This window comes from Punica granatum, chromosome 7 (genome assembly GCF_007655135.1).
Source record: "Punica granatum isolate Tunisia-2019 chromosome 7, ASM765513v2, whole genome shotgun sequence".
Taxonomy (NCBI): Eukaryota; Viridiplantae; Streptophyta; class Magnoliopsida; order Myrtales; family Lythraceae; genus Punica; species Punica granatum.
In genome coordinates, this window is record NC_045133.1 from 24013694 (window position 1) to 24036354 (window position 22661).

Consider the following 22661-nt stretch of genomic DNA (forward strand, 5'->3'; position numbering starts at 1 on the left):
AATGAAAAGCTCGGAAAGAGCTTGCAAGTGAAAGTTGAAAAGCTCGAAAAGAGCTTGCAAGTGAAAGTTCTTTTCTTTTCTGCTAATCATTAGGAAGTTTCCAAACATTATCCATAAAAAAAAAAAGTACATTTACATTTCATCAACAAACAAGCAAATGTTACAGGCCTCTCTGCGCTTCCCAGTAAAGGCTTAGCTTAATCAATTAAATCCAATGAAATATGTATCATCTATCATCTATCATCGAATGATAGATGATGAAAATCTACAAATTATAAAAATGAATCTATGGAAGCTCTTGTATGAATTCCAAGATGTGTGGTCCCAATCTATCATCTAAGAGTGATTCTGCTGTCAAGGAATCTACTGAGAAGCCATTGTCACGCATTTTTCGAAGAAGTTCTAGAGCGCCTAACTCATCATTGTTCGTAAGAGCACCTCTGATTAAAATATTATACGTGGCAGCATCCGCTGGACATCCTATCCTGACCATCTCTTGGAACATCATTCGGGCCTCTGTCATTTGGCCTTCCTTACATAATCCATTTATCAGCGTGGTGTACATCACAACATCAGGTCGACACCCTTTATCAAGCAAACTTCTGAAGAGTCTCTTGGCATCTTCAAGTTTCCCATTGTTGCAATAGCCGTTTATGAGGATATTGTAAATCACATTGTCAGATCTGAACCCTTGATTTTCCAATTGCCTAAACAAAGCCACTGCGCTGTCGAGATGGCCATGTTTACAGTATCCATCCAAGAGTATACCATATGTTTGAAGGTCCAGAGTGTGACCACAATTTTGCATCTCCATAGAAAGCTCTTCCGCAGCTTGCATATTACCAACATGACAGAAGCCACCAATAAGAGTGTTGTACATTATAAAGTCTGGAATCAAACCCTTTCGAAGCATTTCACGATACATATTCACCGCCTTATCCATTGTTTTCCCCTTGCAATATCCATCAATCACTATAGTATACGTAACAACATTTGGCGGACAGCTCCTTTCCACCATCAAATGAAATAAATTCTCAGCACCATCCATTTTATTTTGAAGGCAATATCCAGCAATTAATGAATTGTATGTGACAACAGTAGGCTCGATACCTCTTCGAATCATAGCATCAAAAGCAGACTCTGCTTCGGAGAGCATCCCATCCTTACAGAGAGCATCTATTATCGTGTTGAAGGTCCGCTCATTGGGCATGACGTTCCTTTGGATCATTTCCATTTAGAGTACTTCAACCTCTTCCCATTGTCCTGTACAGCACATAGCATGAATCAAGGTGGTATATGTGACGACATTGGGCTGAACGCCTTTATCGATCATCTTCTTGAAGAGGTTAAGAGCCTCACTCAAGCGTCCTTCCTTACAAAGGCCCTCAATCACCGTGGTGTACGTAACAACATCCAGCCTGCAGCTTCGGCCCTCCCACTTGTCGAGCAATCCGACGGCCAGAGATGTCTTCCCTGTCCTAACTAAGCCTTTCATTACTGCTCCATAGGTGACTGCACCAGGCCGACACCCTCTCTCCTTCATAACGTCAACTAATTGCACGGCTCTAGAAAGTTTGCCTTCGATGCAGAGCCCATTGACGAGAGTATTCAGGGTCACCACATCAGGCTCAAAACCGAGTCTGAGCATTCTGCCCATAACAGCAAAACCGAGATCGACCCTCTTCAAACGGCACAAGCAGTTGATCCAAATACTGAAACTGTGAAGGTTAAATTTTACCCCGCCCACATCCATCTTTTCAATCAGCCCAATATTGGCACCATAGTGCTGCATCCGGGCAATCACTCCCAAGAGCAGATTGAAATCAGCAACTGAAGGCAACGGCCGGAATCCGATCATCGTGTCGAAGCAAGACCGGGCTTGGTCGAGGTTTCTCAACCCACCGTTCTTGCATCTGTACCTCACCTCATCCAAGAACAGCTCGGCATTCTTCGCCTCAGAAATCGCAGCTACACTGCAGAAATTACGACGGCAGAGAGATGAACGGAGAAGATTATGGTCGCAATGGAAGAGAGAGATGCTTACGGGCCGATGAAGAAGAAGAAGTGGCGATGGAGAAGCATGGCGAAAACATGCTGAAGCAACCGACCGAAGGGAGGCAACCCTTGTTCTCAGCCTCGCCGCCATGAAAATCACCCGTTGGACCGTTGGGGCTGTGATAAGTAAGGCGGACAGGAAGAAAAGGAAAAATTCTCCTTTTACTCCCTAAACTTTGAAATTGTAAAAAGTCACTCCTTAAACTTTTGTTTCCAGACAGGAAGTCCCTGAACTTTATCTGCACGAAAATTCCAACTCCTCAAGCTACTCATAACTTTTCTTCTTCTTCTTTTCCTCAGTATGATTATTAGACTTATTAAACTTTATTATCATCTGAAGCTAATCCCCGTTCAAAGCAAAATATCAGAAAAGTCCATGGAGGGCTTACCTTTAACAACATTATTGCAAATTATTTATGTACTTAGTGGTTTATTTATATAACCTAGGCCTAAGAATTCATTTATCTTGATTATCATTATATTCTTGCTTTACAATATTTCAATTTCAAGTACTTCCAACGAGTCAAAAATTGACAGTTTTTGACACGTTTAAAAGAAAAAAAATGACAAATTCAATTTTTTTGTATTTTTACATATTTCTTTTGTCATTTTACTCCCAACTAGGTACAAGTTTGTGCATTGTCCCAGTATGAGAAAATTAATGAAATTTATAGTTGGTTGTGCCCAAACATGAGTCTATGGTCTACCATTATATGATATAGATGACGGATTTTATTAATCCTCGTTAATAGAATTATGTCTCTTTATTTCATTTTTCGTGCACACAATTAAGTAAAGTGTAATCCTCTTAAGCTCTTTCCCTGGCCCTTAATCCCAATCAGTCGAAAACTTGGATAGTTTCCCATGCTCTTCTTCTAGTAGATGCTATTTCTAATTTCCCGAAAGGCACCGTCGGAAATTAGGAACCTTCTATCTGACATTATTTCTAGTGTGCTTTCTCTTTTCATGGAGTGGCAATGAACATGAGTACCCCGAGCACTTAACACTCGGGCACATGATCTGAGCCAACATGGTCTTAGATCAACTTTTGAGGGCCTTCAGTTTTCGAAGGCTGTCCGCGTATGGACATTATTATCAACTTTTTTATTCTCCCTAAAATGCCTTTACGAAAATTATTATAATTAGAGAAATGGGGTGAAGTGCAGTGGTTAACATCCTCACCTGGTAACCTAGAGGTTACAGGTTCGATTTTCATCAGTGAGACTACCTGTGCCCCTTTATTTAGATTTCCTTACCATTTCCTTGTATTAAATTATGAACCTTCTATTGTAATCGAAAAAAAATTAAAATTAATTAATGACCAATAAATTAAGAGAAGTTATAAGGTAATTTTGTGAACCCCTATAATTAGTGATTACCAATTTCCCCCCTTCTCTCATCCTTTCTCTCACCGAGTTCCCTCTTCTCTCTCTTTCATCTCTTCCTCTATTCTCCACCCCCACACCATTTTATATAATTTTATTATTGGATATTATTGTTAAGAGGGTTGCTATTTCAGCCAACTTTTCTGCCGAATAACCTGCCTGAGACAATGCCAGAGCTTGTAATTTTTAACGAAGTCAATGACAATTAATTCGCCCTCACGTTCGGCACTTCGCAGGGTGAGATTTTCGGTAGAAAATAATTTCACCTGTGGTTAATTTATGTATGTTCAAAAATTATGAAAACCGGACGGTCAGTAGCGCGAGCAAGAGCCTTGAGAGAATAGTGCCCCGAACAGAGTGTAAAAGTGTTCGAAAAATCTCACTAAAAAATATGAACTCAAAACATTTTGGTAAAAAATTTGCAGTGCAGGCACACTTCTAGTAGATATTGCAGAAATATTTTCCAGACCGGGACCGGTCTTCAAAACTGGTTCTTTTTCACCCTTTTTTTTTTTCGGCTAAGTATAGTTAACGACATGCAGGCGGATTTCGACAATACGTAGGATACACGTGGAGTATTAATATATTTTCTAATTTTTGTCTCTTTTTCCTTTTTTGTGTGATTTTCTGGGCGGTCTTGGTGGGATTTTTCGTATCCAGAAACTCGGTCTCAACGAGAAGCTGATAATCTGGGAAGCTGAGAATCTTTTAATTGCTGGCAAACCAAAGACTTTGATCCAAATCTTTCGTCCTTATCCAAAATCACTCTGCTTATCTGCAAATCAAGGACTTCTCATTCATCCATGGCGCAAAACTAGTGATCATTTTCATCAGCATCCAAGAAACTGCCACAGCACTTCAATCCTAGGAATTTTTGCCAGAGTCATCTCACCGGTAGCTCGGAAATGGCGGATGTTAAGCTCCCTGAGGATGCCCTTTTTCTGGGATTCGACAGTTCCACTCAGTAAGCCCCGTTTCTGACGAGCATTGTCTCCCATGGCTGTCGCCTAAAAATTGCAGCTTGTACTGAATATCTCTCTGGGTTCCAATGGTGACAGCCATCAAATTGCAGCTTGTACTGAATATCTCTCTGGGTTCCAATGGTTTTGTTTGGTTCTTGGAGATCGCAATTGGAATTGATGTTAATTCTGAATTTGAGCTGAGAAAATTGATGATTTTTCTTAGGTCTCTGAAGGCAACTGTGCTGGACTCGAATCTGAATATAGTTGCTACCCAGCTGGTGCACTTTGATTCCGACCTGCCCCACTACGGGACCAAGGATGGCGTCTACCGGGACCCCTCCGTTAATGGCAGGATCGTCTCGCCGACCGTCATGTGGGTCGAAGCCCTCGACATCATGCTCGCGAGGCTCTCGAAGTCGAGCGTGGATTTGGGGAAGATCGCAGCCGTCTCCGGCAGCGGTCAGCAGCATGGAAGTGTGTACTGGAAGAATGGCAGCTCTGCAATCCTGTCATCGCTGGACCCTGCTAAGCGACTAGTGGATCAATTCGTCAATGCCTTCTCGGTCAAGGAGTCGCCTATTTGGATGGACTGCAGCACAACGACAGAGTGCAGGGAGATCGAGGAAGCTGTTGGGGGGGCGCTGGAGCTGTCCCAAATTACGGGTTCTCGGGCCCACGAGAGGTACACTGGCCCCCAGATCAGGAAGATACACAAGAGTCAGCCTGCTGTTTATGAGAACACTGAGAGGATTTCCCTCGTGAGCTCCTTCATGGCTTCTCTTCTGGTTGGTGCTTATGCTTGTATCGATGAAACAGATGGCGCAGGGATGAATTTGATGGACATCGAACGGCGGGAGTGGTCTGAAGCCGCCTTGAAGGTTGGTTTGTTTAACAGTTGTCTCTTTAAGTACGCAGTACAGTTAGTTTCTAAAGCTAAAACAGAGGTTCTTGTGCATAAAAATTACTGTTTCCACAATAGCTAACCTATTGTCGACAACATTTTATGCAATTGTTTTCGTCAATCGTCCTGTAATATCATCAATCTGAGTAGAGCAACAATAATCAAGCTGCATTTTATGCCACTTTAGTTTTTTGTATTAGCTTTGACACATTTGAAAGAATGCTCATAAAATGAATGATTCCTTCTTTTTTTTTTTCCCAGTTACAAAAAATGAATGATTCTTTCACATTATTATTCCCTTCTGCTTCTATTTATTGAAATTTGATAGTATCTGCCATAGGCAACAGCACCTGGTCTGCAGAATAAACTCGGAAAATTGGCACCTGCCTATGCTGTTGCTGGTCAAATAGCTCCCTACTTTGTGCAAAGGTTAGAAACATAACTCTGTCCTCTTCCTTCATTTCTCGAAGTGATCTCAAAACATATTTTGTAGCTGGCATAGAGGAAAAAAAAATTTGTCAGCCCTCACGCGACCAGTTTAGTTCGTTCCATTAATTGTGTCAATGCTGCTGTTTTCTTCCTTTTTTAATTAAGAATTGAAACATCATGTCAGCATGTGTCTCTTAGGTTTAAATTCAACAAGAATTGCTTGGTTGTCCAGTGGTCGGGAGACAACCCTAATAGCTTGGCAGGTGAAGGATTTCGGCAATCATTTCCGCAATCTTCACTTAATAAATTTAATGTAACTGCATATAGTCCAATCTTCAGTACTTGATCGCATCAAACTTCTCATGAGATAGATTTAAATTTTGGCAGGTTTATCAATAAGCAAACCAGGTGATTTAGCAGTTAGCCTCGGCACTAGCGATACTGTGAGTAAGAAAACCCTGTGCCTATCATATATCAAAGAGATAGATATATTTGTCATTTCAATCGGACCAAGATAGCCAGCATAATGAGACGTTTCTTAGAAAAGCTAGCTTCTCATGTACTGATCTCATTAATTGTACTTGTTTCCTAATCTCTGCCATAGATCCAAATTTTAGCGATGTGGTCGATTGAAAAACAAATCTATAAATACTGCTCACCTCAATTTATTCTGTCTTGGAAAAAGAACATAAACACTGGTTTCTTCGTTAGTCTCTTTCAAGAGCCTTTAGAAGCATTAAGTTGAACTCATTTGTCTACCGAACATGTTGTTCTTATTTACTCAGGTGTTTGGGATCAGTTCCAATCCTAAACCGCAGCTTGAAGGGCATATTTTCCCTAACCCTGTGGACAAGGAAGGATACATGGTAATGTTGGTCTACAAGAACGGATCTCTAACTCGTGAAGGTAAACAATCCAATCCTAGTAGGTCAAACTTCTCTTCATAAGCCATGCAAGTTGACTCAAACTCCATCCTTAATTATAGATGTTCGCAATCGTTATGCTGAGAAGTCCTGGGAAACTTTCAACAAATACCTGCAGCAAACACCTCCCCTTAATGGTTTGTTACCTTCAACTCTGTATGGTCTTTGTGTATACTTTCATCATCCATCATCCATGCTTATATTCAAAGTTTTGGAATAGGTGGAAAGATTGGTTTCTACTACAAGGATCATGAAATTCTTCCGCCCCTTCCTGGTTTGTTCCGAACTCTGTTCGTACTTTTTCATCCTCTTGACGGAAAACCCGATTTCTTCTGTGCAGTATTATATGGACTCCTGTTATATCCCTGACCTCAGCGCGAGAACATCTTTCCCTTCACTGTTTAATTACAAAGAATGGATCTGTTCTTAATCTGAAGTAAATGCCTCTGATGTGCGCAGTGGGTTTCCATCGGTACGTCATAGAGAATTTCACAGGCAAAACATTAGAAAGTGTGAAAGAAAGTGAAGTTCATGAATTTGATCCTCCTTCAGAGGTTAGAACCACTTTTCGTTGATATAACCCTTTTATTTTTTTTGGGTCTTTCCACCTGTTTCTCTGACATTTTTTATTAACTCGCAGGTCCGGGCACTGATCGAGGGGCAGTTTCTGTCGATGCGTGGCCACGCAGAAAGGTTTGGGATGCCCACCCCTCCAAACAGGATAATTGCCACCGGAGGAGCATCTGCTAATACTACTATCCTTGGCTCTTTAGCTTCCATTTTCGGCTGCGACATCTATACGGTTCAGAGACCTGGTATGCATAGTCTTTCAGTGTCTTCTTTCCTTTGGCAAAATGCAAATCTAAATAAAGTTGTCTATAAGCAGGAAATTAATGTATTATGTTATTTAACTTTAACAGAACAGGATGGGGTAGAGTAGAAACAATAACCTGATATGAACTGCCTTCAGAGCGTAGTATCTAAGTCTAAATGGAAGTTGTACATATTCTGACTTGCGTGACAGATTCGGCTTCTCTGGGAGCTGCACTGAGAGCGACACACGGATGGCTGTGCCACAAGAAGGGTGGATTCGTGCCAATATCAGATATGTACATGGACAAGCCAGACTCGATATCCCTCGGGTGCAAGCTCGCGGTGGCGGCTGGGGATCCTGAGCTGGTTTCGAAGTACGCCGTGTTGGTGAAGAAGAGGATGGAAATAGAGAGCCGCCTTGTCCAAAAGCTCGGACGTTGCTAAACCAATAAAGTTTTCCATATTCGTTAGGACTGCCTCTTTTGCCTTTCGTGTTTTTCTTTCTCTCGATTTCAAATAAGAGAAACTGATAGGGGTCACCTGTTTGTTCGCCTGTACTTCTGTTCAGTACATGGATCTTCACATAATATAATACATTAACCGAGTGTGTATAATGGTACTATAATATTCTCCGACATGTTTTTATGCAAACTTTTTTTCGGAAGAGTTTATGCCACGTAGGAGCTAATCTAATTTCCTATTAGCAACAAACGCAATATATGTTCAAACGTTGATGCTATACATATTTTCCCTGGAGGACATTTGGTGGATTACTAGTAATTTATGCACATTCCCACCAAGGTGAGAATCCAAATTTCCACCCCCTCCATGATAGTCTACACTACCATTCAAGTGAGAATGTGAGAGTGGGAATATAGATTACCCTGTGGCAATCATGTGAGCTCATAAAATTTAAATTAATTTTCCTGAGAATCCGCATAGAACGTCACTTTTAGATAGAAACTTTCCTCTCAAACAACTAAAACTTCTTTACTTACCACGCATTTCAAGATCCTACTCCCAGTAGTGCAGATTGATGATAGGTTAAGGATACGTAATCAGACACTCGCAACATTGGGAATTATAGTTGAAACAAAGCACATAAGAGATTCAAAACCAAACACTTTAACATAAATCCTTCACAGTAGTTGTCCGGGAAACAACAGCAGTTAAGGAAAGATCAACAAACCACATAACAGCAGACAGTCCGATACTTCATAGGCCACAGGATCACATCATTTTCAGTACTCATCTCCCTCATCGCCATCCTCACCTTCGGCAGATTCAGCACCAACCTCCTCATAATCCTTCTCAAGAGCAGCAAGGTCCTCACGGGCCTCCGAGAACTCTCCTTCCTCCATACCCTCACCGACGTACCAGTGCACAAAGGCTCTCTTGGCATACATGAGATCAAACTTGTGATCAATCCTGGAGAACACCTCGGCAACACTGGTCGAGTTGGAGATCATGCACACGGCCCTCTGCACCTTAGCAAGGTCACCTCCAGGAACCACAGTCGGGGGCTGGTAGTTGATTCCGCACTTGAACCCGGTCGGGCACCAGTCCACAAACTGGATGGTGCGCTTGGTCTTGATGGTGGCGACAGCTGCATTCACGTCCTTGGGGACCACATCACCTCTGTACATGAGGCAGCACGCCATGTACTTCCCGTGGCGGGGGTCGCACTTGGCCATCATGGAGGATGGCTCGAAGGCGCTGTTGGTGATCTCGGCCACAGAGAGCTGCTCATGGTAGGCCTTCTCAGCAGAAATCACGGGCGCATAGGAGGAAAGCATGAAGTGGATCCTCGGGTAAGGGACCAGGTTGGTCTGGAACTCAGTCACATCCACGTTCAGGGCACCATCAAACCTCAGAGAGGCAGTAAGGGATGAGATCACCTGTACATTGAACAGAACATCAGAAATTACTTGAGCAATCACTTCCTCAAAAATGAATGCAAATGAAATATTGGGAAGACAAGAGAGAGTTCGTATAAGCACCTGAGACACAAGACGGTTCAGGTTGGTGTAGGTCGGACGCTCAATGTCAAGTGAGCGCCTGCAAATGTCATAGATGGCCTCGTTGTCAAGAAGCACAGCCACATCAGTGTGCTCGAGGAGGGAGTGGGTGGAGAGCACACTATTGTAAGGCTCCACAACAGAGGTGGAGACCTGAGGAGAAGGGTACACAGTGAAGCTGAGCTTCGACTTCTTCCCATAGTCGACCGAGAGACGCTCCAAAAGAAGCGACCCGAGGCCGGAGCCAGTGCCACCACCAACAGAGTTGAAAACAAGGAAACCCTGAAGGCCGGTGCAGTTGTCAGCAAGCTTGCGGATTCTGTCCAGGCAGAGGTCAACGATCTCTTTCCCAACTGGCAGACCACAAAACGACATTGTCAGAGGTCGGACCACATAAAACAATGAACCACATAATGAAATTAAGCATATGCTTACTGGTGTAATGGCCACGGGCAAAGTTGTTGGCAGCATCTTCCTTGCCGCTGATGAGTTGCTCCGGGTGGAAGAGCTGGCGGTATGTGCCAGTCCTGACCTCATCAATGACAGTGGGCTCAAGATCTAAAAACACGGCACGAGGGACATGCTTCCCAGCACCAGTCTCACTGAAGAAGGTGTTGAAGGCATCATCACCTCCACCGACTGTCTTGTCACCCGGCATTTGGCCATCAGGCTGAACAAACAGATCACAATAGATAAGTACCACAATTCACAAATAGATTAGCAGAAATAAGAATCACATTCAGAAAATAACACCAATGCTAGATGATCCTCATGTTCTCAATTTATTAGTCTACAGATCTTGCAAGCGATCGAACTCTGGATTCAAGATCGAATGACACAACCTGGATCTAAACAATGATGGATCCAAATAAAATAATCATGCGTCAGGAAAATCTATGGCAAATCAATCCAACGCAGAATCAGCAGATCCAAAGAAACAGCGGACATTCATCACATAGATCAGAACATACGACTACAATGAACATATATTCAAGCTGCAGAACATGCATATCCAGCAAGATCATTAATCAACATTGAAACTCCAATCTAGCAAGCAATCTACGATTACGACAAGGGAACCGAATCCGATGAGGTATGAAAACGAGATGATCTGAAGTTACCTGAATGCCGTGCTCGAGGCAGTACAGCTCCCAGCACGCATTTCCGACCTGGATACCGGCCTGACCGATGTGGATCGAGATGCACTCTCTCATCTTCGAGGATTAGGAGGCCGAAGGTGTGACTGAAACGAAGAAGATGATGGAAAGATCGGAAACTGAGAACGGAGAGGGCGGCGTTTATCAAGACGCCTATGAAATGCCTGTGATGGAGTGACCGACGAAAATGAATGGTATATATAGGGCCGAGAAATTCAATACACAAATCTGTTGGGGCTCGAGGAAATGTTTAATTTCAATTGCTACCCATAGTTTGTTTAGAGTCTCAAAATGCTCTCTACTATATTTCACTTGTCTTGTATGTTATCCCGACCATACTACTATAATGTGGCAAGCCTATCTCAATTCACTTGATGTCAATTGCAATAACATGTGGAGAGAAGTTCCATATTTCATAACATTAGCAAAGGGGTCCTCCAATGCCATTTTGAAGAAGGGAAACAATGAACATTCTCCAATCCTAATCTCGAGTGAGAAATCAAAATTAAAATAGAACTCTCGCTAAGAAAAGAAATGAGAGGATGCTTCGCCTATTCTCAAAGTTATGAAATTTTGACAAGTATGAAAATGTATTTTGCCTTTTAATTTCAATTGCAGCAAAAGTAGTCCGATTAAGATTTTGATTTTGTCACATTTTCAAAACTAAGAAAGGAGAAACATCTATTCTTGTCGAAACTTTGATCGAAGGACTTATCACTTAGGAATAGATCAGCATAACTCCGACTAAGGGTGCGTTTGTTCTAACTTAATCAAATAAGCACTTAAAAGTTAATTACAAGTTAGTTATAAGAAAAAATGAATGTAAGAAAGTGGAAAAGATGAGAGATAAGATAATGATCTAAACTATTTAATTATTAAGTAAAAAATTAGTTAACGAAATAAGTAGAAAATTCTGACTTAATGAAATAAGTCATTTTTTCACTTCATTGTGCTCTTTATCTCTCATAAAACTTTTCTCATCCTTATTTATTCCTCCCTTCTTACTATATATTTCTTTCCTTAACTAATTAAGTGCTTCATTTTAAGCACTTAATTCATTAAACACCACATAAATCTATGCTTGGACAAGAAGAAGTGCAAGGACCATTTAGAGGTTGCACAAAACTGTAAGGGCAAATGGAAGCTTAGTTAACCCCGGTTAGGATTTACTAATAATATCATATTGCGGATACAGCCTGGCTGGGTTGATAATTAACCATGGTTAGTTAGTAGCACCTGCCCCGCTCAAATTCGATTTTGAGTTTTTTTTTGAGAGGGAAGAGAAATGGGGCCGCCGTTGCCGAGAATTACGGGCGTGCCATTGCTTCTGGAAGTGGGAAGACAAGGGTTAGTGTGTGGGGCAAGAACGTCATTTGAGTCCCCGGGGCAATCATCTATCGAGATCTGCCCGGCCTAACCGTGATTGGTGAGGAGGGTACGGGCACATGGAGATGCATCATGGGTGAGATGGGCAATCATGGTCCGATGTAGGCAACGTGATTTGTAAGTTTCCATAATACACACAAGTAGGGCCAATGTCATTTCAAGGTCTTCTATCCAAATCTTTTTGGAGTCAGGTCACAAGATTATTTTTTGTGATTCTCCTGAATCAAACGCGAATGATCTACTTTTAACGTTCGGAAAAATGAATTAATTAATATGCATGCAAGTTGATTCGAACACCACCTGATTGCAAATTGAAGGAAAAAGAGTCCAATTTCTTTTTTCCTATGCTGACCAACGAAATTACGGTGAGGTACTTTACACTTGTCAGCTTATAATTGAAATCATAAAATCATGGTAAGGTATTTCTATTGCACTGATGAGTTCATTTGAATTAAGTGGCACCGAGTTAAAGTAACTTTAATTTTGATTTTAATTTTGATTGTGGAAAAAGACAAATGAAATGGTATTATAAATTTGACTTGAGAAACGTGTATTTTTGTTATTTAGTGGATAGAGTTAAAATCAAAATCATGATTCTAAAATCATTTCATGAAATTAAACAAAATAATCAAGTTTTTCTTTCTTCATCATATGTACACTTACTGGACTTTAATGAATAACAGAAAAGGCCCACCAGGAAAGTAAAGGTCATTATGATACTTACGCATGGGCTCATTAATGGGCTCTGAGGCCCATTTTCTCAAAATTTCTATGGGCTCAAACCATGTTAATGGGCTCTGGGCCCATTTTCGCAATATTTCTATGGGCTCAAACCATGTTTGTTGGGTACATCAGTAATCCACTGCCCCATCTGTCAAAGAACTTCACAACTGGCATGAACCTTTCCGTCTAATCTGAAGGCTGTTGGAATGGAATGAAATGGGTGGAATGGATTTTTGTATAATGAATGTAATTATATTAAAAGAAAAATAGTGATTTTTAAATTGAATTGGAGAATATGAATGATTTAATTTAATTAGATGGACTTATTTTTATGATACCATTCCATATATCATATGTTTAGATATATAAAAATAAAAAAATAATATATGATATATGTAAAACTTAGGAGAAATGATGGAATGAGCATTTCTTAAGTTTTTTGATGGAATAAATCATTCCATTATGTTGTGAAGAAATTTTCCTCCAAGCGAAATGCTCTTTCTAACTCGTACAAGTGTCTCCATATAAAGAAATGGAATAGAATAATGGATTTTCATTCTATTCTTTTCCATTTCATTCCGGCGAACCAAATGGGATAAAAATATATATTACTGATTACGTTTTCAGTCATCAGATCAACATGATTAGGTTCCTCCGATTGGGAAGAGAGTGGATCGACGTTCTCGGCAACCGACCTAGCGATCAGTTATCCCTTATGGACTTGCACATCAACGGCGTGTAAGCTCGTGAGAGCTGATCAGATCACACGGTTATATCACAAGTCCACGACTACTAGTTGTAACAAATTCGAAAGAAATTACTAATCATGTGCATTCAAGACTACTTAAATTATCCAACATAAATGGGACAAAAAAAAACATTTAATTTTTAATTTTCTTCTAGAAGTTTAGCTATCTTATAATGAATAATCAAATTTTGGCTAGTGGGATGAGAACTGAGAAAATCTGTGGGCTCCTCTCGCTGTGTTGAAAGCCATCGGAGTGTTAGAATAATAATCTCAAAGATATAGAGTTGACCCACATCAATAGTATATAGCCAACCATTGGGATAGTGCCTGAGCTTTTGTCATCGTCATTGGAGGGGCCTGCCTGCCTCTTATCCTTGACTGTGTCAAAAACACAAAACGTAATCAAAGGGGGCTATGAGAGGTGGTTCCAAGACCCTAAGTCAATAGGTGCAAACTACGAGCGATTTTGATTTACTAGAGTGTCACCTACGTTTTGAGCGACATTTAAACAATATGAGTTAAATATTTAAATTTATTCTGCGTGCAGTATTATCTATATTTTTCCTTTTCCCTTAGATAATAATTGTAACGGATATTAATATAATACGTAATCGCACTGTTATATTTTCTGAAAAAACAAGTACTTTTTTGTTATTTTTTGAATGATCGGTATATCAATAATAATAGATTGCACAATACAAATACTGTAATCGTACTGAAGATTAAAAAAATAGATTTTGATAAAAATTATTAAATAATATTAATATAATAAAGAGGTTGAACGGCACAACTTACTTGGTTCAGTCTAAGTATTCCAAAACGCTGTTTTATTAGTTGGATGGCCTTGCACGATAGGCTAGCAAAACTAAAGACAGAACTGCAAGGTTTGTTGCACAAGTAGATCTCACTTGTGTCTATTTCATGAGGAGAATGAAACTAGAAGCCATGTTTTCTTTACTTGCCCCGTCACAAAGAGAATCTGGAGTCGAGCTCTTAATGCAGCAGCTGTTACCAGGGCAAGTGGTTGTTGGGAGCATGAACTTGCTTGAGCTGTGCAACAGCTTAAAGGAAAATCAATTACAGTATATATGGGTTTCCATTCGCCATTCTGTTCAAGGAAGGTTGCTGGGTATTGATAGTATATAGAAGAGGGTGAAAACTTGCTGATGGTGGACTGGGGAGTCATATGCAGTCTTCATCTCTGAGTTAGTTTTGAGTGTTATGTGGCCTGTGTGTCTGGCTTTGTTTTCGACATGTGTGCCACTTTTGCTCGATTGTTTCTTCTGAAGCTTTTATTCTCGGGGCTTCTCATGTTGCTGGGAGACTCTGGGCTCCTTTTGTAGACAGAGATGTACTTTGTTTTGTTTCTAAGTATATCAATAAAGGAGCACCACTTACTGAGAAAAAAAATCAAAATCAAAATAAACGAAGACGAAGACGAAGACGAAGACTACGTGGTCAAAAAAGGGAAAGTGAAAGGGGAGATATAGGGGACCAGAGATAATGAGAGAAGTGGTAGGAATGTGATTAGAAAATTATAGGAGCTTACGGATTTACCTTTAATTTCATCCAAGTGTAGTGTTTGCTGATTTACTATCCTATTTCACAGGGACATCTTTCTGAAAAATAATAGTTACATAAGACTTTTCTTGTCCAAAATATATAAGATGAAGATACTCTAAGTAATATAGAATTGCATATCTTTGAAGAGTAGTTGGATATGCTCCTTATCAAATTGCTAATGATTTTATGGCCTTATAGTGAAAGAATTATTATTAAGGCCACTTTCTACATATTTCTCCGAGTGGAATAACGTGAGCACACACCCTCAGCTAATCTCTACTTGACTACACAAAAATAAATGAAAATATTTAACATGCAACTATTTTAAAAATGATTGCACTGCGCGTGCAAAGTATTATACTTTGCATAACCTTGTGCAGGTTTCGGTGATAGATGCTATTAGAAACATTTTAGCAAGGGATGATAGGTTGAAATACGACATGTTTATCACAAAGAGGGGAACAACGGCTCGTTGGGCTGTACGTCTTTCATGGGGCATTCACTTCTTCGACTATCCACTTGCTGGCATCGAACTGCTTATCTTAGGCAGTGTTTCTGGGGTCTATTACCCTACTTCTGTATTTGAGCTTTTTTTTTTCAGGGTTCCACTTCATATACCATCAAAATAAAAGTAAATTACTTTAAAATTATACTAAAATAACTCAATATTAATTATTAGGTAAATTATACATTTTTAAGTAAGTTACGATAATTTTCAAAAATTAATTTCTCGTAAATTACTTACATGAATTTGTAAGAGTCTTTATTTAATTAAATTGGTAGTAAATTATATGCATTTTTTCGGTTATGAGAGAGGCTTATGAACCTAGTACTATAAGAGAAGGGTCCTGGGTTGGGTCACCCAAGGGGGAGCTAGGCCGACCCAATTTGGGTCAACAAAGTAATGGTTAGAACCGACCCAAATTTTTTGGGTCGCTCAAAGCTAACCTTTGCCGACCCAATTAGGGTCGGGAAAGCCTTGACTTTGGCCGACCTAATGTTTTGGGTCATGAGAGCTATTGGGCGACCTACCCAGGGGTCACAACATGTTATCCAAGGCCGACTATTCTTTTAGGGTCGTTATAGGTCTGTTACTTCCCGACCTTCGAAGGTTCGGCCCAGGTAGAGTACACATTTATATAGTTCGACTCCAGGCAACAAGCTAATAGTCCGCTGGCACTACACGAGGACAAAAAACGACGGCCACTGTCAGCACGTTACTAGCGTGTAACCAGTTTCTTCCTCATTGTTTACAAGCTGTTTGTCAATTGCAATATAGACAAATATAAATTACAAATGAATCAAATTTGTAATCCAGATAATTAAGTCCATTTTTCATTACATAAAAATTTATTAATGGTACGGTTACAAGACCCGATATAGGCCACGCCTTAAGTTTATTATTAAAGCAATAATACTAACAACAATAATAAAGTTTATACAACAACAATGGCTCTTGTAGCACCCTTTCAAGAGCTGGGCCATTTTGAGTTGAATGACTTGACGAAGCTCCTCGCAACATCGATTGCGTCATCCCCTGCCCATATCCTCTTACACTTTCGTGTGGACTTCCAGAACTTAATTAAACATCGAATACCGACTCAAAGCAGAAGTTCGAAACAAACTCCTTTACCGCCTCCAGACATGTCTTCTCCCAGAAGCAACTTAGCAAATCTTTCCTTCATCATCTCAGCCTCTGCAAAGAATAAGCCGAATAATGAATCAGCAGCACATTAAACAAAAGCGAAACAGCGCAAAATTTCTCATTTCGTAACTTATAATCAAAACCAAATGCTCGAAATGGAACAATGGGCAGTTCTTGGCCTGAACCCGGAAAAAGAGAGTATGAACAGCACAACATTTAAATCCTCAACCCTGTCGAACATATATGGCCAAATCTGTACTGTTCCAGGAATTTTCCATAACATAGCAGCATAAAAGAAACAGAGAGAAGGCAGCGGACATCATACCATAGCTAGAAAGGAGAAGTGCAACATAACTCAATGGCCGTCACCGCATTGGAGCTGCAGTCTGCTCCGTATGGTGGGCCGGAGAGAATCAGCAGGAAGGAGTGAGAAGAGCTGCGAGTTCGCTATTTTAAAACTAGCTACCAATTATCCGAACACGAAAACATGGGAGATTAGAAGATGCAGTCTGGAGGAAACTCCAGCTTCCATGAAAGCTTCAAGAGCATTTCCCCATATCGAAATGACGAGACAAAGTGATAGTAATTCATCGAAACTGCATCGTGCATGAGGAAGGCGCGATCAAAAGACTCAGTGGGCAATACCTCAGAGCTGATAGAGCTCACGGTTGTGTCTTTTCCCTCTTTACCTCGGACACGGATCTCGCACAGGCGTCCTCCAATGTAGAGGTGGCAGAGGAGCTCTCGGCTGTGTATGTATCCTCCGATGAACTGTCTCTCAGTCTGGAGTCGGAGCAAGAGGCCAGAAGGAGGAGGCGTGGCGGAGGAGAGCGATGGTGACCGAGCAACAGAGACCCGGACTTGGGCATATATCGTCCCTAAACACGATGTCCCAGCCGCCGACCTTAATTATTGGATTGCGAAAAATCATACCTAGGACGACCCTTTTTCTGTGGTTCGGCAGAGGCTGGCCTACCACGATCATTTTTTGAGAACCCATCCGAAATGGTCGACTAAAGCCTGGGTCGCCCCAAACCCATTTCCAGCGACTTTTGGCTGCCCATTTTAATGGGTCGGCAAAAAATAGTCGCCAAAAGTCCCTTTTGTTGTAATATAGTATAATGAAATGAAATTTTTAAATATTCAATAAAAGAGCATGAGCAGTTCCCACCTAAACATCGAATAGGAGAACTTTCGATCACAGGTTTACATTTTGGGAAGTTTTACTTGAGTTGAACTTGATTACGCCAGGGCACCATTGTAATCCTTTTTTTACCCGAAAAATAAAAAATAAAAAAGAAAGAAAAAGATTACGCCGAGACACCAACGTAAGTGATTGCACCAATAGAATTTCCCATCAACAAAGCAAGAAACACAAATTTGCACTTCAACGAGGGCCAAAGCATTAAGCTAAAATAATCCGACTAAAATGCATTCAATCGCTCTAACTATATTGCATATTGAATTAAGTAGCCAACAAGTTGATTTCATATCGAGGATCAAGATGATCCGAGGACGGGATCCACACCTGCACCGGCCAAGAATGGTCAATGTGTTAATTTATGATTGTTTGGAATCGATAGCTTTCAGTACGGTAGTAATTATGTGCATCAAATGATTTTCATCATGGTTTAGGTGAAAATACGTTGAAGAATATCGAGTTTGCAGGTTAAAAAGAAGAGTAAAGAAGAACCAACCAAGTATATCGTATCTTGTAATAATTCGCTTCTCCTTTCTAAGATTTCTTGCTGAAAGCAAAATATGGTCGCAATCCATGGGCTGGAGAATTTCTCAGCCTATCGACCTGCACTAAAATTAGTGCCGCCTTAGTAACCAAATGGGCTTGAATTCAATTTTCATCGATGTAACTTTGTGTGCTCTTTTATTTCGTTTTATTTTTTACCTCTCCTATAATTGAAAAAAATTGGTAGACGGGCAATTTGCATTGTTCACATTGCTGTCCCCCCATCCCCAATTATTCTCAGCGTAGCTACAAAGAAGAGAATGGAGCGATAAATTCCATGTTCTCTATGCAGGCGATGCCCATAAAATACTGTACATGCCATTTTCCCTCATTTTTTTCATGGAAAAAGCTCACGGATATCTTAGAAGATAAACTACAGAGTCCCTTTAGGGCTCTTAGACACACTAAACAAAACCTTAGCTCCTGCAGAGTTATTGCCGATACGAACTATCTACTACTGCGTAATCGACTTCCGAGGTTCTAAACAGCTGACCGAAAGCTTAGACTTCCGGTTTAATCAGCTTCCCAGTGAAGCGGCTTTACCACTTCCGTCTTTCTCGATGATGATGCGAACCAGCTTACATGGATCGGCATCCTCCAGCATGTGGACCACACTCCTCATGGTCGGCCTCTGAGCTGGCAGGGCCGCCGTGCAGAGGATCGCAATCCTTAGCACCTTCACGGCATCATCCCTCATGGTCTCCGGGATCCTCGAGTCCACGAGGCCCAGTATGGTCTCCCGAGTCTTGAGCTGACTAGACACCCAGTTCACGATGTCGTCCTTCTCCCCGAATTCGGGCTCTATGGGTTGCTTGCCCGTCACCAGTTCCATCAGGACCACCCCGAAACTGTACACGTCGCTCTTCTCGTTCACTTTGTACGAGTACCCGTATTCTGCAAATCAAGAGTACCGCGATCAGATCAATATTCTATAAGATAATTAAGCCCGAATATAATATGTTACACAAACAATTAATCAATCACTTACCAGGAGCAATATATCCATGGGTCCCGGCAATAAGTTTGGTCGAGTCCTTCGTGCTATCAGTCTGAACGATCTTGGCTAGCCCGAAGTCAGCAATTCTGGGCTTCAAGAACTCATCCAGTAATATGTTACTAGACTTGACGTCCCGGTGGATCACGGGCCTCTCATACCCGTGGTGGAGGTACTCGAGTCCCTTGGCGGCCCCGAGCGCGACCTCATACCTTGCATGCCAATCGAGCTCTGTCTTCCCGCCTGTGTGGAGTTTGTCCCACAGGCTCCCATTGGGCAGGTACTCGTATACCAGCAGGCTCGAGTCGTCGCTCGTGATGCTGCAATAGAGCTTGACAACATTCACGTGCCGGATTGAGCTGAGAGTCTGCACCTCGGACTCAAACTCCTTCGACTTGTTGGCCCGACCGAGCATTGGTGCAGTCGTGCCCCGACCCTTTCTTGGCCTGCCAGAGCCCGGGCCCGCATTCCATATGTGTTTCACGGCTAGCTCCTTGCCATTTACTAATACTACCTTATAAACATTTCCTGAAGCACCCTTGCCAATGAGATTCTCCTGCTTGATGGAATCAAGAATCTCATCCTCAGTAAAGCTCAGTACCCTGAATGATTTCACGTCCCACGATTCATCTTTCAATGAGTAATCTTCGTGCTTTTCGTCTCTCCTGTGCTTGTAGAGGAAGATTCCGAGCAACATCAGCAAGAAGACAATCCCGACTATTAAGCAGACTACGAGAGTTTGAATATCTTTAGGCATTCGGGTACTCGAAGGGCATCGACTGAATGAACTGATGGCCGCGCTGCAGAGCCCTGGGTTACCGGAGAAGCTTCCATTATATGCTTCGATTGATAGAGACTGTGGGATTTGACCCGTCAACCTGTTGTTGGACAGGTCAAGTAGGCTGAGCCTGAGAGAAGACAGAGTCGATGGAATTCGACCCGAGAGCTTGTTGTCGGACAAGTTCAGGGAGTTCATCACTGGCAATGATCCCAACGATAGTGGAATTTTGCCATTGAGTAAATTCTGGGCCATGTTCACTTCGCTGAGGGACCCGCAAGAGCCCAGTGACTCCGGTATAGAGCCGGAGAACTGATTGTTCTCCAAGTGAAGAGATCCCAGGTTCTTCAGTTCACCAATTGTCGAAGGGATGTCACCAGAGAATTGGTTGTTACTCAAGTCGATTGTAACCAAAGAACCCGCCTTTGAGATCTCCTTGGGCAGCTGGCCGGAGAACCGGTTGTTCGATATGAATAACTGCCCGAGAGATCTCGCATTTTCTATGTCTGCTGTGACAGGGCCCTCGAGCTGATTCATCGTGACATCGATGATGTTCAGGGCAGGTAATCCCCAGATGCCCGGAGGAACACTGCCCGAGAGAGAATTGTTGCTGACCCGGAACCGAGTGAGGGTCGGACAGTTCCCGTAAGTCTCCGGAATCTCCCCCGTGAACTTGTTCTGGAGCATGAGAAGCTCTGTCATCGTCCCTTGCTCACACATATCCGGCGGGATTGGACCCGTCAACAAATTATCTGACACGTCTATGAAATCGAACTTCGCCCATGATCCGAGCTTTGCGGGCAGCGGTCCCGTCAACTTGTTTGTGTAGAGGGACAAATTCACGAGCTTCCGAAACTCCCCGAACTCAGTCGGGACTTCACCAGAGAAACCATTCATGAAAAGCTGTAGAGAGACAAGGTTGTTCAAGAACCTCAACTCGGACAAATCACCCTCTAAGTAGTTCATTGATGCATCGAAGTTCTGCAATTTGGTGAGGTTTCTCAGGCCGACAGGAAGCTTTCCGGTCAGGCTATTGTTGTAGAGCTCGAGCTGCCACAGATTTATCAAGTTCCCTATTTCCCGTGGAAGTCTACCGGTGATGTTATTGTCAGAGAGCTCGAGGTCGATGAGCTTCGTGAGTCCTCCAATCGCAGGTGGGATTTCACCACCGATACTGCAATTCGACATGTACAGCCAGTTCAATTCGCGAAGGCCGAGGATTTGTTCCGGGAACGGAGAACTATCAAAAGGGTTGTCTCCGATGCTCAAGGAAATGAGGTTAGTCATGCCCTTGAGGGAGTTCCATGGAAAGCTGCCGGAAAACCCGCTGCTGTTCAGGTACAGGTACCGAAGCTCGACCAGAGAGGATATGTCTGGGAACGGTCCGGTGAACCGGTTGTTGCCCAAGTCCAAATACCGTAGCCTGGCGCAGTTATTCAATCCACCCGATAAGGTTCCGTGCAGGGAATTGAACCCAAACGCCAGCTTCTCCAACAACTTGAGCTCGCAGATGGAATCCAACGGGAGCTCGCCAGATAACTGCTTGCTCGAGAGGTTTAGTTCGTGGACTGAGCCGTTGGAGTTGCAGGTGACGCCCGCGAAGCTGCAGAGGGGCTTGTCGGGTGCCCATGAGGCGAAAACAGAGGAGTCCGGGGACTGGAGGGTGGCGGTGAGGTTGAGGAGGATGGCAAGCTCGTCGGCGGAGGAGAAGGGGAGGAAGAGGCAGAGGAGGCAGAGGAGGAGGGGCAGGGGTGCTCTGTTTCTCCGGCAAGAGTCTTCGGCGGACATGGCGGTGGGTGGAATGGAAGGGAGGAGCTGTCTGGTGGGGCTTTTCCTACGAAGGAAGTTCATAATGTATATCGGTAACTCCCAAGAAGGATCGTGGAAAGGAAAATGGCCAATTTAACTGCACAGGGTATGGTGGTGGATGTTCACATTTGCTCCACTAAATAGAGGGCGTTTGTTACTAGAAATCTAATTTTAAATTTTCAGTGCTGAAACAAATTACAGATAACGTAGATGCGTAATATATTCCACTTTCCCAATTGGTAATATACTTTTCATGTATGGGGTGTTTATTTAGATTCCCAATAAGATAACCGCTAATGTATGACATTACCTATCCGTACCAAATATGGTATTACTGGTAATTTTAAAAGTGAAAATCTATCTTAGGTGGGGGGTAATAGAGCTGAGTAGAGCTCGAGTACAGGAAAGCTCGACTCTGCTCATTCTAGAAATGCTAAGCTCGAGCTTGAGCTCGGTCGAGATTCAATACATAGGCTCAAGCTAGAGCTCAATCGATACTCAAGTTGCTCAAGCTCGGTTCGTTCAAGCTTGTTTACTTTAGCTTGACTGAGCTCATCAACGAGCCTGATTAAGCTCCACTCAAGTTCGAGCCCTTTGATCGAGATTGAGTAGAAGCTCGAGTAGGCCC

At 42.2% G+C, this 22661-nt stretch overlaps 3 protein-coding genes, 1 long non-coding RNA gene and 1 pseudogene across 6 annotated transcripts; 1 reads left to right on the forward strand and 4 right to left on the reverse strand.

The window, feature by feature from the left end:
- Positions 1-114: 114 nt before the first annotated feature.
- On the reverse strand, positions 115-2166 carry LOC116215558 (annotated as a pseudogene).
- A 1882-nt stretch (positions 2167-4048) lies between these two features.
- On the forward strand, positions 4049-8132 carry LOC116213799 (xylulose kinase 2). Its single transcript, XM_031548874.1, has 11 exons — positions 4049-4404; positions 4626-5280; positions 5644-5732; positions 5931-5995; positions 6120-6175; positions 6518-6638; positions 6718-6792; positions 6876-6929; positions 7115-7209; positions 7296-7470; positions 7680-8132. The coding sequence occupies exons 1-11, from the start codon at positions 4346-4348 to the stop codon at positions 7910-7912; spliced, it is 1677 nt and encodes a 558-aa protein (XP_031404734.1). The 5' UTR covers positions 4049-4345; the 3' UTR covers positions 7913-8132.
- A 417-nt stretch (positions 8133-8549) lies between these two features.
- Positions 8550-10824, reverse strand: LOC116213800 (tubulin alpha chain). 2 transcript variants are annotated; one of them, XM_031548876.1, is made up of 5 exons: positions 10608-10824; positions 9922-10156; positions 9469-9839; positions 8906-9366; positions 8550-8823 (listed from the first exon to the last, which is right to left on the reverse strand). In XM_031548876.1, the coding sequence occupies exons 1-5, from the start codon at positions 10698-10700 to the stop codon at positions 8649-8651; spliced, it is 1335 nt and encodes a 444-aa protein (XP_031404736.1). In that variant the 5' UTR covers positions 10701-10824; the 3' UTR covers positions 8550-8648. The 2 variants fall into 2 exon arrangements, with proteins under 2 accessions (XP_031404736.1, XP_031404735.1); XM_031548875.1 differs by having other exon boundaries at positions 8550-9366.
- Positions 10825-16360: 5536 nt separating this feature from the next.
- On the reverse strand, positions 16361-17722 carry LOC116213801. 2 transcript variants are annotated; one of them, XR_004158129.1, is made up of 3 exons: positions 17354-17722; positions 17034-17170; positions 16361-16759 (listed from the first exon to the last, which is right to left on the reverse strand). It is a non-coding gene; the product is annotated as an uncharacterized LOC116213801 (long non-coding RNA). The 2 variants fall into 2 exon arrangements; XR_004158128.1 differs by having other exon boundaries at positions 17034-17715.
- Positions 17723-18598: 876 nt separating this feature from the next.
- Positions 18599-22178, reverse strand: LOC116213802 (receptor-like protein kinase 7). The gene is made up of 2 exons (XM_031548878.1): positions 19441-22178; positions 18599-19346 (listed from the first exon to the last, which is right to left on the reverse strand). Exons 1-2 carry the CDS (start codon positions 22073-22075, stop codon positions 18970-18972), a joined length of 3012 nt encoding a protein of 1003 aa, XP_031404738.1. The 5' UTR covers positions 22076-22178; the 3' UTR covers positions 18599-18969.
- Positions 22179-22661: the final 483 nt, after the last annotated feature.

Bases quoted from the DNA above. Each gene is read 5' to 3' on its own strand.
- LOC116213799 (XM_031548874.1), top strand. From the start codon at position 4,346: ATGGCGGATGTTAAGCTCCCTGAGGATGCCCTTTTTCTGGGATTCGAC. The intron at 4,405-4,625 runs GTAAGCCCCGTT...GATTTTTCTTAG, and splicing joins GGATTCGACAGTTCCACTCA to GTCTCTGAAGGCAACTGTGC. The intron at 5,733-5,930 runs GTTAGAAACATA...TGTGTCTCTTAG, and splicing joins GCTCCCTACTTTGTGCAAAG to GTTTAAATTCAACAAGAATT.
- LOC116213800 (XM_031548875.1), bottom strand. From the start codon at position 10,700: ATGAGAGAGTGCATCTCGATCCACATCGGTCAGGCCGGTATCCAGGTC. The intron at 10,157-10,607 runs GTAACTTCAGAT...CTGTTTGTTCAG, and splicing joins GCCTCGAGCACGGCATTCAG to CCTGATGGCCAAATGCCGGG. The intron at 9,840-9,921 runs GTAAGCATATGC...GTGGTCTGCCAG, and splicing joins TGCCCGTGGCCATTACACCA to TTGGGAAAGAGATCGTTGAC.
- LOC116213802 (XM_031548878.1), bottom strand. From the start codon at position 22,075: ATGAACTTCCTTCGTAGGAAAAGCCCCACCAGACAGCTCCTCCCTTCC. The intron at 19,347-19,440 runs GTAAGTGATTGA...CTTGATTTGCAG, and splicing joins CCATGGATATATTGCTCCTG to AATACGGGTACTCGTACAAA.